The 13,585-nt window shown below is 59.2% G+C and overlaps 1 protein-coding gene across 1 annotated transcript in view; it reads left to right on the top strand.

The window, feature by feature from the left end:
- CHD5 (chromodomain helicase DNA binding protein 5) overlaps window positions 1-13,585 on the top strand; it is a 60,752-nt gene that overhangs the window by 36,987 nt on the left and 10,180 nt on the right. Inside the window, exons 19-33 of the mRNA XM_058552758.1 lie at window positions 74-215; window positions 1,481-1,612; window positions 3,892-4,009; window positions 5,563-5,687; window positions 6,789-7,020; window positions 7,205-7,315; window positions 7,652-7,824; window positions 8,656-8,830; window positions 9,335-9,427; window positions 9,649-9,737; window positions 10,060-10,193; window positions 10,646-10,790; window positions 11,178-11,337; window positions 13,016-13,095; window positions 13,350-13,482. Of these exons, the coding sequence (XP_058408741.1) occupies window positions 74-215; window positions 1,481-1,612; window positions 3,892-4,009; window positions 5,563-5,687; window positions 6,789-7,020; window positions 7,205-7,315; window positions 7,652-7,824; window positions 8,656-8,830; window positions 9,335-9,427; window positions 9,649-9,737; window positions 10,060-10,193; window positions 10,646-10,790; window positions 11,178-11,337; window positions 13,016-13,095; window positions 13,350-13,482 (2,042 nt within the window). The remainder of the gene's footprint in view (window positions 1-73; window positions 216-1,480; window positions 1,613-3,891; window positions 4,010-5,562; window positions 5,688-6,788; window positions 7,021-7,204; window positions 7,316-7,651; window positions 7,825-8,655; window positions 8,831-9,334; window positions 9,428-9,648; window positions 9,738-10,059; window positions 10,194-10,645; window positions 10,791-11,177; window positions 11,338-13,015; window positions 13,096-13,349; window positions 13,483-13,585) is intronic.

The raw sequence follows: 13,585 nt of genomic DNA, 5'->3' as shown, positions 1-13,585 counted from the left end.
CAGAGAGCGCCCTCTCGGAGGCTGGTGTGGCCCACGTGTATCCAGCCCACCTTTCCTCGGCGCCCCGTTGCAGGAAGTACTACAAGTTCATCCTCACGCGGAACTTCGAGGCGCTGAACTCCAAGGGGGGCGGGAACCAGGTGTCGCTGCTCAACATCATGATGGACCTGAAGAAGTGTTGCAACCACCCTTACCTCTTCCCTGTGGCTGCTGTGGTAGGTACCTGTGCCTTCTGTGGGAGGCACCCTGTGGCTGCTGTGGAAGGTTCCCCGTGGCACTGTGGTGGGTGCCTGTGTTTGCCATCCTAAGTGCCTGAAATCACCTAGGTAGGTGCTGATGGCTGCCATGAAAGGTTCCCCGTGGAGCATCATGCTAAGTGTCCATGGCTGCCGTGGTGGCCCTGGCTGCTGTGGTGGGTGCTTAGGCCCTCAGCCCCGAGTCCTCCCTGGGTAGGAGGACCTGGTGGAGGTGACGTGGGTCCCCATCATGACAGAAGTTTCTGAAAACCTGCCTCCATCCATTGCTTGGACAGGCCATCTCCTTCCCTTGGCTCTTTCTTGTGACCCATAAAGTAATGGGGGGCATCGGGTCACCCCCAAGGGTCCCCCCAGGCCAGGATTCCAAGGGCTGACCTGGCTGCACTGTCACCAAGGCAGTCCAGAAGGCCGGGTTGGGGTGCCCAGGTGATTCTGATGTGCGGCCCTGGGTGAGAGACTGGATCCTGGGTCAGACACCAGCTCCAGCCCTGTGGTCTCAGGAGAGTTAATGGTCCCCTCTGAGCCTCAGTTTTTTCCTCTGTAAAATGGGGATAATATAGCATCTACCTAGAAGGGTGAGAACTAGACGAGAAAGTGCACATACAGTGCCCTCACAGAGAGCCTGGCACGTCAGTTCTCAGGAAACGTTAGCCATCGTCATTGCCGTCGCTGCTGTTCTGGTCCTAAAGTAAACCCTCCACAGTTTACCACACCACCCCCAAACAAAAAGACCAGTGCAGAGTTAGGCGTGGGAGGCCGTGCTGTGGGTGATCCAGACTCGAGGCAGACCCAGATCGCTCTCACGGCTGGCGTGGCAGAGGCCTGCTGATTGACGTTCTGCCCAGCCGGGGTTCAGGGCTGGCCTCGCCTGGGTGTGCCCCATGGTGACTACAGAGACCAGGCCAAACTCCTGCTGGGAAGGCTGGCTTAGCTTAAGACTCTCTGTTGTCTGTGTGTTCATTGATGTATCTGGTCTTGGCAGAGTGCCAGCAGCAGGAGCGGAAGGGCAGGGCTGCCAGGTCTGAGCCCTGCCTGGGAGCATGGTGCTGAGAGTGGGCACACGTGACCCGCAGGCCGGCCAGCCCTGCTGAGCCTCGCCTGACCTGGGCTGGGGTTTGGTGCTCAGCCCTTGTTGGCGCTTGTCCATCCCTGGGGGCCTCTTTGGTGCAGAGCCAGAGAGCAGAGGGCAGCCCCCAATGCCTCACCTTCTGCTGTGTCCCCAGGAGGCCCCTGTCTTGCCCAACGGCTCCTATGATGGTAGCTCTCTGGTCAGGTCTTCAGGGAAGCTGATGCTGCTGCAGAAGATGCTCAGGAAACTGCGGGACGAGGGCCACCGTGTGCTCATCTTCTCCCAGGTGAGCTGCCCCCGGTGGCTGGCCGGCTGGCCTCCCTGCCTACCCCGGCCTCAGCACCACACCCCGCAGAGGGTGTCTGCCCCTGCCACCGGAGGGCACAGCCTGCTGACACTCCCTCAGGGCCTGATGCTGTTCCCATGGGTTGCGTGTCAAGGGTCATGCCTCTGTGCCCTGGCATGATGCAGCCAAGGAAAGCGGGCTGGGTGTCAAGTGCAGGGCATGTTGGCTGTCAAGACTAGCATCTCCCCCCGACCTGCCCCTCGGCCTGCTCCTTCTGAAGCAGGGTAGAGCCTGCCCTAGCATCCAGGCTGGTACGTTAGCCGCCCCCCTCACCCCTGCAGCCTGGCTTCTCATGAAGGTGGGCCTGGGCTTGGTTCAGGAGGACCCCATTGAGGGGACAGCTCTAAGAAGCTCCCTCTCTAGCTTGATCCTGAAGTCGCACTTGCAGCATTGCTTTTCGGGTGGTCAGAGGTAGGGCTGTCCAGCCTGGGAGGTTCGTCCATCTGAGCACTCGCCACTCCTTCATCCTTTTGTTTGCATCTCATGTGTCAGGCTCTGTACTAGGCACGGGGGGCCAGTCCCTGTCCTCAAGACACTCATAGTCTAGTGTGGGAGACAAGTAAAGAGACAGTTATCTGAGCATGGGGTCAGCTCTGTGGCAGCGGTCATAGTGATGGCCTTGTAGGGTCCTGGTGCTAAAAATGCTCCCTTATGGTGGAACGAAGCCAGGCCCATTCTCAAAGCCAGAGACTAGGATGTGGCTCCTCTGTGTACAAAGGTCAACTGGAAGGAAACAGCTGCTGCCACCTGCGGCCCCTGATCCCACCCTGGGCCTGCAGCAGGCCGAGGGATGTGGGGGAAGCTGACAAGCCTGTGGCTGTGGGCTGGCCTGAGACTGGATCCACAGTCCCTTCAATACCCCTGCCAACACAACACATGACTCTGGGCTGTAGCCTCGAGGGACCAAGTAGAGGGAGCTGCACAGCTCCTAGGAATGTGCACAGAGGAAAGTGACAGAGCCAGACCCCTCCCATCCCAGGTGAGCCCACAAACCCGAATCCCAGAACTCAGGACAAAACAGAATAAGATATTCCACAAAACAGTGCGTGAAATCCAAATGAAAAGAATAATAGAAGAGCCTAGGAAAGAGATGAAATAAACGTGTTTAGGATCCTCAAAAATAATGGAGTAGTAGTACCTATAAATCAAGAAGAAAACAAACACAAGCAGGAAGAAATGAAACAAGAATAATTGGATAGGAAAACGATCTGCACGGAACTGAAATAAAACATTTCAACAGATTGGATAAACTCTTGACACTGGTGAAGAAAACACTGAGGAATGGGAACCTGGCGCTGAGGAATTCCCCCAGAGCGCAGCCTAGAGAGACAAAAATAGAAATGAGAAAGGGCGTGGAGGACACCTCAAGAGGCTCCAGCTGTCATCTAACAGGACTTGCAGAAGAAGACACAGAGAAACTGGTGAAGCAGCTGGATTCAGCGAGAGTTTGCAGACCTGGGAAAGACGTGACGTCTCAGATCTGAAGTGCACTCTGAGTACCAAGTAAGAGGAATATAAGCAGAAATAAACGAAGCCCTTGGTAGACACATCAGAGGGAAACCGCAGCACCTCAGACCTGGTAGCGACAAAGAAATGACAATCAGACAGACTGTTCTCAGACGTCTCATCAGCAACAACAGGTGGCAGGAGATGATCACAAAGTCTTCAATACACGGCGGGGAAAACGCTACTGATAGTTTTATATCCAGCTAAATTCTCTCTCAAGAATGAAGGGAAATGCAGGGTTAGGGATGCTCAGGACGACTGCCTTTTTCTTCTCGCAGGGAGGAATGAGATCAGGGAAGACATCACAGAGGAGGTGCTGAGTTCCCTGGGCAGTAATGGGGTGGGCATTCCAGGAATTTGGGATGGCTGGGGGCATGAAGGGAGCACTGGGAAGTGAAGCCCCGATGGACTGGGCACCAAGGCCTGTGAGCCTGAAGTGCCGGGGTGAGGAGCTGGGCCTTTATTCTGCGAGGGGACAGCGGGGAGGCTTGTGCTCAGAGTTGTGTCTTAGGCGGATGGCTGGAGGGCTAGTGTGGGGGATGGAGTGACTCCGGGAGTTGAGGTTGGAGGCTGTGTTCTTCTCCAGGAAGCCCGCGTCAGGTCTGCCTGGGGCCCAGCTGTCTCCCCACTCAGCAGGCTGCTCAGTCCTCCCCCAGTTGTTGTGGGGCCCCCTGCTCTACAGCAGCCCCTCAGGCATCCCATGTCCTCTGCAGATGACCAAGATGCTGGACCTTCTGGAGGATTTCCTGGAGTATGAGGGCTACAAGTATGAGCGGATTGACGGCGGCATCACCGGGGGCCTCCGGCAAGAGGCGATCGACAGATTCAACGGTACCCCCACCTCACCCAGGGGTTCTTGATGGGGACCCCATGAAAGCAGACAAGTCTGTAGGTCGTAACGGCTGCCCCTTACTTTTATTTATTTATTATTTTTTTTTAAATTTTATTTATTTATTTTTTCCCCCAAAGCCCCAGTAGATAGTTGTATGTCATAGTTGCACATCCTTCTAGTTGCTGTACGTGGGACGCGGCCTTAGCATGGCCGGAGAAGCGGTGCGTCGGTGTGCGCCCGGGATCCGAACCCGGGCCGCCAGCAGTGGAGTGCGCGCACTTAACCGCTAAGCCACAGGGCCGGCCCCTGCCCCTTACTTTTAAATGCTAAGAGGAATTCATTCCATGGAACCTCTGGGGGCCTGCTGGTGTGCTAAGGGGCCCAGCAGATAACACCTGTTTGGAACTGAGAAACAGACAAGGAGAAAGGCAGGGGGAGGAGAATATCACCTTTGTTACTATGTGAAGCTGGTGCTGAGGGTCTGGCTGGCACCTGTGGGTACTGACAGCAGACAAACTGCCAGTTAGTTACAAGCCGTGCTGGACAGAGCCCACCACGTGCTCCCTGTGGGCGGCTTCCTAGAGGACAGAGAGACGAAGGGCAGGGCCACACACGCCCAAAGTCGCCCAGACTCACCCGTCTGCTCTCTTCCTGGCCTGGGAAGGAGAGGTGAGCAGGGAGAGGCAGGAGCTCTCTCCCCTTGGCAGTGAAGGAAGCATCTGGAGCAGAGAAGTGGTTGGCTGAGCCAGTGCCCCTTCAGTGGCAGGGTTGCAGCAAGTAGCCACGAGCTCTGCTTCTCTGGGCTCGTGGCTGTTTCCCAGCTTCCACCCTCGGAGCAAGGCTGGGGGCCCGCTGCCCAAACACCCAGAACAGCAATTCCTGTCACCCACTCATGTCAGACGTGAAGCGAATGCAGAGTTTCAGGGTCGGAGAGGGCCCCAGCCACACACAGAAGCGGGAGTGGCTGAAGCATCAGGCAGATTGGGGACCTGTTTGTAGCTCTAGTGGGGGCTGGGTCAGTCCCGGGTCACTTACCGAAGGGCCCCACGGGCGTGAGAACCAGTTGGGATTATGTGGGGCGGGGCAGCCTGGGCCCTGGAGCTGTGACCCTGAGCGTTCCCTGGCCTCCGTGACAGCATCATGGGCTGGGGGAAGCCGGGAGGGCATGAAGGACCGAGCTCTCCAGGGGGCTGACCCTCATTAGGGGCTCTGCCCACATTTGCTGGCTGTTTGCAGTGTGGTCTTTGCCCCTCTGGGCTTTGAAAATGGCCGCCTTTCTCATTCTGGCTCCCTCCTGTTGGGTCAGGGTTCAGAGCACAGCTGGCGGCTAAGTGGGGCTCATGTGGGCTGCTCTGTTCCAACCCTGGGCCCCAGGCCTCCTCCGGCTTCCCTGAGGACAGGTGTGGCTGTGGTTGTCTGCGATGGAGCCACACTTCCCGCCCCCCTTCCCTCTGGTCTCCCCTCCTGCCTTCCTGTCTGCCTTCCACCTGGCCCCACCCGTACCTCTCTGGGTGTGCCCCTCACTCATCCGGCCTGGTACTCTCTTCCTCAGCCCCTGGGGCCCAGCAGTTCTGCTTCCTCCTCTCCACCCGGGCGGGTGGCCTGGGCATCAATCTGGCCACGGCAGACACGGTCATCATCTACGACTCGGACTGGAATCCACACAATGACATCCAGGTCTGTGGTCCTGACACTGGAACTCTCTCAGCAGACCCCTTACTGCCCCTGGTTCTGTGGCCTTTCCCTCCCCCTATCCTCCAGGCTGTGTGTCTCAGGGCTTCATCTCCCCCTGGGCCAGCCCCATGGGGTCTCAGCCACAAGAGGGGCCTGGGAGGTGAGTGGAGGCTCTGCCCCGCTCCTCCAGCTCCCCACTGTACAAAGGAGGAAACAGGCCCAGAGAGGGCAGGGGACTGCGGTCCGTCCCATCACCCTCAGGACCAAGGCCATGGAGGGAGGCAGGACGAAGGAGTCCTGGAACCCAGAGAGGCCAGGGAGAGAGAGGACGAGAATAGAGTGGGTGGAGAAGGCCTGTCGCAGGCTGGGGAGAGGAAGAGACAGAGGAGGGTGAGGAACGGGTGGGAGGGTTGGGGGCGCTAGGGGCTCTGGGAGCAGAGACACACTCCAAAGTCCCCTGGCCACTCCACCTGGGGCAGGGACACACACACACGTTGAACACTTACACTCTTAGGGGCACACAGACAAACTCATGTCTCATGCACAGGTGTGTACACCTGTGCACAGTCACCTGCACAGATATAATCACATCAGGGTCACGTTACGCAGGGACCTGATGCACAGAGCCTCAGACACGTCCTCATATCACACTGGGCAGCTTCTCGGCCTTGCCGCCTTCGCAAGGTGGCTGTGTGTCGCCACACGTGGTCTTGCAGTCCCATTAGCAGCTCACTCCCAGCGAGGTGCAGCCCCCGCCGCCCCATGACCACCATCTGAGCCCCTGTGCAGTTTCATTACATCCAGCACACTGGCAGCCTGCCCCTTGCACACACCCCTGCACACCTGCAGTCATGCCTAGTTCTACCTGCACAGGCACCCAGGCCCACATGAGACTACACAGTCAGGAAGCGATCCCAGCTACCCCGGTACACACACAGCTACCCCGGTACATACAATACCCGGTGCACACACATCTCCACACACAGTCACGTAGCTAGTTCCATGCAGAACATGCTCATGAGCACATGTGCACCGCCCTATGGTGCCCGGCACTGCCCCAACCCTCAGTTGAGCCCCGGGTGCTGAGCTGCAGGTTGCCCCCAGGCCTTCAGCCGCGCCCACCGCATCGGGCAGAACAAGAAGGTGATGATCTACCGCTTTGTGACGCGGGCCTCGGTGGAGGAGCGCATCACGCAGGTGGCCAAGCGCAAGATGATGCTCACCCACCTGGTGGTGCGGCCTGGCCTCGGCTCCAAGTCGGGCTCCATGACCAAGCAGGAGCTGGACGACATCCTCAAGTTTGGCACAGAGGAGCTCTTTAAGGACGACGTGGAGGGTGAGCATCAGGGCTGCCGGAGCACGGGGTGGGGGCTGCTCAAGACACACTCATCCCAGGGCCCGAGCTGCACAGGCACAGCCTGTCTCTCTGCCCCCACACCCTGTCTCCTGGCCAGGGTGGGGAGGACCCCAGGGAGTGTCTCTGGCTGCAGCCCTGCAGCCCCTCCACCTCTGCCCTACAGGCATGATGTCTCAGGGCCAGAGGCCTGTCACACCCATCCCTGACGTCCAGTCCTCCAAAGGGGGAGCCCTGGCTGCCAGCGCGAAGAAAAAGCATGGCAGCACCCCGCCAGGTAGGGGCCAACCCAGCCCAGCCCCCAGCCCCTCGTGTGCCTCCGGCGGTGCTCCTGGAGGGGAGGGGGTTCCCCACCCTGCTATACCCGGTGTGTGTTTTGTCGGGTTCCCTTGGCCACCCCTCCGGCCTCTCACTTGGGTGCCCGCGGACGACCGGGGGCGGGCAGTGGGGCTGATACAGTGCAGGTTCCACTCTCTGGTCACCACGCTCCTCCGCTGTAGCCTCTGGCGGGGATGAGGACAGATCAATGTCGGGTGTCTGTCCCAGTGGGGGCCTCTCAGCCGGACCTGGGCACCCCGTCTGTCCCCCTACTCTGCACCCTGTCTGCCTCCAGGTGACAACAAGGACGTGGAAGACAGCAGTGTGATCCACTATGACGATGCGGCCATCTCCAAGCTGCTGGACCGGAACCAGGACGCCACGGACGACACGGAGCTGCAGAACATGAACGAGTACCTGAGCTCCTTCAAGGTGGCGCAGTACGTGGTGCGCGAGGAGGACGGCGTGGTAAGCCCGCGGCCCCGCCCCGATAGGCAGGCGGGAGACCGTGCAGTGCGCAACAGCTGCGTGGCCCGGCCGCTGCCCTCGCGCACATCCTGAGCCGCGGCCTCCTTGGTGTCCCTGGCTCCAGCCCAGCTTCCCCACAGCTGCCCAGCGGACCTGCAGACGGCCTTGCCATCCCCCTGCGTAGACCCCTGTCTGGGGTCTGGCGTTCAGGCCCCTCCCAGCCCTGCCCAGTGCCCCTCCCACTCCGTGCCTACAACAGGCCCCCCAGGATCACTCCCTCTTCTGGAACACGCCTGCGCTCCCACCGGCTGCACCTTTTCTCTTCTCCACCCAGCAAACTCCATTATCCTTGAAGGGCCAGCTCCTGGGTCTCTCCCAGGTGGTCTCTTCCACTTCCTCCTTAGCTCCCACTGCCCTTCACGCAGGCCATGGTGCTAGTTATCCTTCCACGTGCCAGTTTTCCTTTTGAAACCCGGAGCCTCCTGAGGGCAGAGGTGGAGCTTATTCAGCTCTGTGCCGCAGTGCCTGGTGTAGTGCCAGGAAGTACTTGCAGAGTGAATGAATGAGTGAGTGCGTGACTCCGACAGGGATAGGAAGAGGAAGACCAGCTGGGGCTGGGGTGATCAGGGAAGACTTCCTGGAGTAGGCAGGCTTTCCAGTTCATCCTTGAGCCCCTAGAAGCTGAGGTGTGGTGGAGGCAGCATGAGGCCGCCCAGGGGGCAGAGATCCCACCTGCTGGCCCTGCCCCACCGAGCCCCCTGGTGCCTGTGTCTGCTGGTCACCTGCCCGCTGACCCTGCCCTCACTGGGCCCCTGGCGCCTGCGTCCCCAGGAGGAGGTAGAGCGAGAGATCATCAAGCAGGAGGAGAATGTGGACCCCGACTACTGGGAGAAGCTGCTCCGGCACCACTACGAGCAGCAGCAGGAGGACTTGGCGCGCAACCTGGGCAAGGGCAAGCGCGTACGCAAGCAGGTCAACTACAACGATGCCTCCCAGGAGGACCAGGGTGCGTGTCCGGGCGTGGGAGGTGCGCAGGCCCCGAGGCGGAGGGCCTGGGTGGGCAGGATTCTGGCAGGTCGCAGAGGGCGTCCCTGTGGCAGGAAGCCCCCGGGGGTGGGAGAGGAGGAGCTGTGTCTGAGTGGCCTGAGCTGGGGCGCGGTAGGAAGGGCTTCTTGGAGAAAGGGGGTTTGGGGGCAGGTTTGGGGTGTTGGGTGTTTGGGGGAACAAGATGGGCAGAGGTCTAGTGACTTCACTGCTGGTGGTGTGACTTGGGCAAGCCTCAGTTTCCCCATTTGTAAAATGTGGATGATAATGGTGTGACACCTTAGGAAATCACCTAAGGTTGTTGGGATTATTAAGTGAGCCCACAGGAAGGACACAGTGGCCATTTTCATTGTCACTGTTATTGTTGGGCTGGGATATGGGGGCTTGGTGTGGCCCTGGGTGTGGGGGCCTCGGGGTGGGCTTCTGGTTGCACAGCTCACCCTGCGCCGCTCTGCTGGGTCCCCAGAATGGCAGGACGAGCTCTCGGACAACCAGTCTGAGTATTCCATCGGCTCCGAGGATGAGGACGAGGACTTTGAGGAGAGGCCCGAAGGACAGAGTGAGTCTCGGCACTGGTGACCCTGGGCTGGGGCCAAGGCTGTGTGTCCTGCAGCTGATGGCCAGCCTGGGGTTCCCCCCAGGGGTGTCAGGACAGGCTCAAGGGCGGCTTCAGAGGTCATCCTGAAGTGTCCTACTGTCCTGGGGTGAGTTGGTGGGTGAGGTGGGGGAGTCAGGACGCCCCAGGCCCCTCTGAGAGGTTGTGGTGGGGTTGCCCCCCAGGTGGACGGCGACAATCCAGGAGGCAGCTGAAGAGTGACAGGGACAAGCCACTGCCACCTCTTCTCGCCCGTGTCGGCGGCAACATTGAGGTGGGGCCCGCCTGCACCCCTACTTTCCCAGCTCCCCTTCTCCTGATTTATCTCCTCCCCTCTCAGAATAAAGAGCTCACTCTGCTGCCCCCCCCCCGGGGTATGGAGGAGGGGCGGGAGGCAAGGGCTGGGGGCTTGCCCAGGGTCAAACGCCAAGTAGGGGTGAGGCTGGGGCTCCCCTGGGTCTGGGCTCCGCCCTCTGGTCCTGCCCCAGCTGGCGGCCCTGTCTTCTCCCAGTCCCCTCCCTGCCTCCTCCCCTCCCCTTTCCCTTCTCCCCTCCCTGAGCTCTCTGCTCCCCGACCCTGCCCCCTGCCCCATCCAGGTGCTGGGGTTCAACGCCCGACAGCGGAAGGCCTTTCTCAATGCCATCATGCGCTGGGGCATGCCCCCCCAGGATGCCTTCAACTCCCACTGGCTGGTGCGGGACCTTCGAGGGAAGAGCGAGAAGGAATTTAGGTAAAGGGGCTGAGGTGGTGGCCCAGGGTATGGCCGCCCACCCTGGAGTGGACAGACTTCGGCTGGGCGAGCCGGTATAACTGGCAGCATTTCTGCTCCCACCAGGCCAAGGGTGTCTAGAGAATCCACTACCGTCTGGTCTTTGGGTGGCTGGGCTCCAGGCCTGGGCAGGGCTGATTTGTGGGAATGCTGACCAGCCATCTCTGCCAGACCAGCTGGTGTTAAGGGCAGTGAGAAGCATCTGGGTTATCCAGGGCGAGGGCTGTCCTAAGCGGTCCTCTGCCAGGGGAGGCCCCCTCTGTCCTTCCCCAGGAGCCTGACCCAGCAGGCTTGGTTGGGAGGCAGGTGATGGATGATGATTCCAGCCAGGAGGTCCCCTGGGGTCCTGCCAACCCTCACAGAGGGTTTTTGCTGGCCCCCCATTCCCTGAGCCCCAGTTCCCCCCACCCCAGAGCCTATGTGTCCCTCTTCATGCGGCACCTGTGTGAGCCGGGGGCTGACGGCGCGGAGACCTTCGCGGACGGCGTGCCCCGCGAGGGCCTCTCGAGGCAGCATGTGCTCACGCGCATCGGGGTCATGTCACTAGTTAGGAAGAAGGTGGGTGAGTAAGCCTTTACTAGGCCCTTCCTGGAGGCCGCCTGCAGCCCTGGCATGCCTCTGGGGTGTCACTGGTCAGAAGGCAAGTGCCTGGCTCAGTCACACAGCTACCCAGGGTCTGAGCCAGGCCAGAGGGACTGCCTCTCTGGGTGGGGGTAGGGGGGCTGGAGGCCAGGATGGCAGGTCACAGGGCAGAGGACACACAGGGAGACTGGGGTGTGGGTGGGGCCAGGCATGGGGGTTTGCCGTCAGAAGTGCGTCTGGCTTGGCCAGCCTCAGGTGGAGGTGGCACCCGCCCCCAGCTGGACACCCCCAGTCCTCAGGCTGCCCTGAGGTCCATAGACCTGAGCTGCAACCACCTCCCTCCTTCCCCCATACTTGCCCCAGGTCCAGGAGTTTGAACATGTCAACGGGAAGTACAGCACCCCGGACTTGATCCCTGAGGGGCCCGATGGCAAGAAGCCAGGCGAGGTCATCTCCTCGGATCCTACCACGCCGGTGCCCGCCAGCCCTGCCCACCTCCCACCCGCCCCGCTGGGTCTGCCAGGTCTGGGCTCCAACAAGTGGGGGAGGGCACCTGGGTCCTGGGAGATGGCAAGGCCCCAGGAGACCCCGAGTCCTCTGCACACCCCACAAAGGACGGCCTCCCTTCCCCCTGAAGCTTCTGCTTGCGGAAGTGTCGCTCTCCTGAGGGTTTTTCTTTTTAATGACAGCTTTGAGATGTGATTCCCGTACCACAACATTCAGTCTTTAAAAGCATACTCTTCAGTGGTTTCTAATATATTCACGGGGTTGTGCAACCATCACCTCTGTCTAATTCCAGAACATTTTCATCACCCGAAAAAGAAACACATAGCAGTGTGTTTCTCCCCATTCCTTCTCCCCCACCCCGCCCCCAGCCCCTGCCAACCACTAATCTACTTTCTGTCTCTATGGATCTGCCTGTTCTGGACATTTCATGTAAATGAAATCATACAATATGTGTCCTTTTGTGTTTGGCTTCTTTCACTCAGTGTAATGTTTTCAGGGTTCGTCCATGTTGTAGTGTGTGTCAGTGCTTCATTCCTTTTTATGGCTGGATAATATTCCATTGTATGGATCCACCACATTTTGTTTATCTGTTCATCAGCTGATGGATTTTGGGTTGTTTCTTCTTCCTGGCTATTGTGAATAATGCTGCTTTGAACATTTGTGTTCAAGTTTTTATGTGGACATATGTTTTCGTTTCTGTTGGGTATGAGCTAGGAATGGAATTGCTGGTTCGGATGGTGTAATATTTTGAGGAGCTGCCCAACTCTTTTTTACAGGGACTACACCATTTTACATCCTCCCTAGCAGTGAATGAGGGGTCCAGTTTTCCCACATCCTCGCCAACGCTTGCTATCTGACTCTTTAGTTAAAGCCATCCTAGTGGGTGTGAAGTGGTGTCTCATTGTGGTTTTTATTTGCATTTCCCTGCTGGCTGACCACGTTGAGAATCTTTTCATGTGCTTCTGGGCCATTTGTGTATCTTCTTTGGAACAATTTCTTTTCAGATCCTTTGCCCATCTTTCATTGAGTTGTTTGTCTCCCATTGTCTTTGATCCATGTGTTTATTTGGACAAAGCATCTTCTCTCAGTTGACCCTCTCAGGTCTGGGGCAGACCTACCTCTTCCCAGGTGACAGGTGAGGCCCTGAGAGGCTCGGTGCCTCCGAGGACGTCCTGCTTCCAGGCATGAGTGTGCCCTCTGGAGGTGGACACGCCTGGGTTTCTTTCCTGGCCCTGAGTGACCTTGGGCAAGTCATTTACCCCCGTGAGCCCTGTTTTCTTGTCCACAAGGTGGGATGGAATAGTGCCCACCTCCTGGGGCTACTCAGAGCACATGAGTCACCAGCACTTTGCAGTGTGTCAGGAACTGACTTAGCATGGAGGAAGCACACAGCCAGTTGGTCATCCTAAGAGCCAGGACCACACCCAGACGTCCTGGCTCCCAGTCCGGGCCTCCCCGCACCTCATGTTTCTGCTTCCAGATGGGAGGCTGCGCTCTGGGCAGCCCCCCTGTCCTGTCAGCCCCTGGCCTGGGCTCTCTGGCTCATGTGGGGTCCTGTCCTTCTGGAGGTTCCTGACCCAGATGGAGCCTCCTGAAGGCCAGACCCTACCTCTCCTCTCTGGCACGCCACTGCCTGCCTTTTCCCCCTCCTCGCCCAAGCCCGCCAGTCTCACCTCCTTTCCTTGATCTTTCAGACAAAATGGAAGGCCAGCTGGGCTACATGGATGAAAAGGAGCCAGGGGTGCAGAAGCCAAAGAAGCCTCCAGAAATCCCGGTATGGAAGATGCTGGTGTCTGGGCCCCTGCTGGGTGTGGGGTGGAGGTTGGGTCTGGGGGCCTTCTCAGGCCTTGCCCAGGCAGCTGGAACCCAGGCCTCCTGGCTCCAAGTTGAAGCCTCTGGGTCTGGGGGAGCAGGTTGGGAGCAAGCGATGGGAGCCAGGAGAGTGCGTTCCCAACCCAGTGCCCGTTCTCCGCCCTCCATGCTGTTGAGGACCCAGGCCCTGCAGCTCCCCTAATCTGCCCTCCCTAGACCCTGGCAACTGCCCTGGACAGAGTGGAGGGTGAGGACAAGCACGAGAGCTCAGATGGCAAGGAGAGAGCCCGAGAGGAGCGACTGGAGGAGACAGAGAAGGATCAGCCCTCCCCAGAGCAGCTGCCCAAAGGTGTGGCTTCCCTCCATCACCCACCCCAACGTGGTCTCTGGTCTCAGCAGCCCTGGGTCAGAGAAGGGCAGGCAGACTGTACTCTGCTGTTGCTCCCTGACTG

The sequence above is a fragment of the Diceros bicornis genome, chromosome 13 (genome assembly GCF_020826845.1).
Source record: "Diceros bicornis minor isolate mBicDic1 chromosome 13, mDicBic1.mat.cur, whole genome shotgun sequence".
Classification (NCBI taxonomy): domain Eukaryota; kingdom Metazoa; phylum Chordata; class Mammalia; order Perissodactyla; family Rhinocerotidae; genus Diceros; species Diceros bicornis.
The sequence above is the reverse complement of the archived record's forward strand: the minus strand, read 5'-3'. Positions and strand labels throughout refer to the sequence as shown.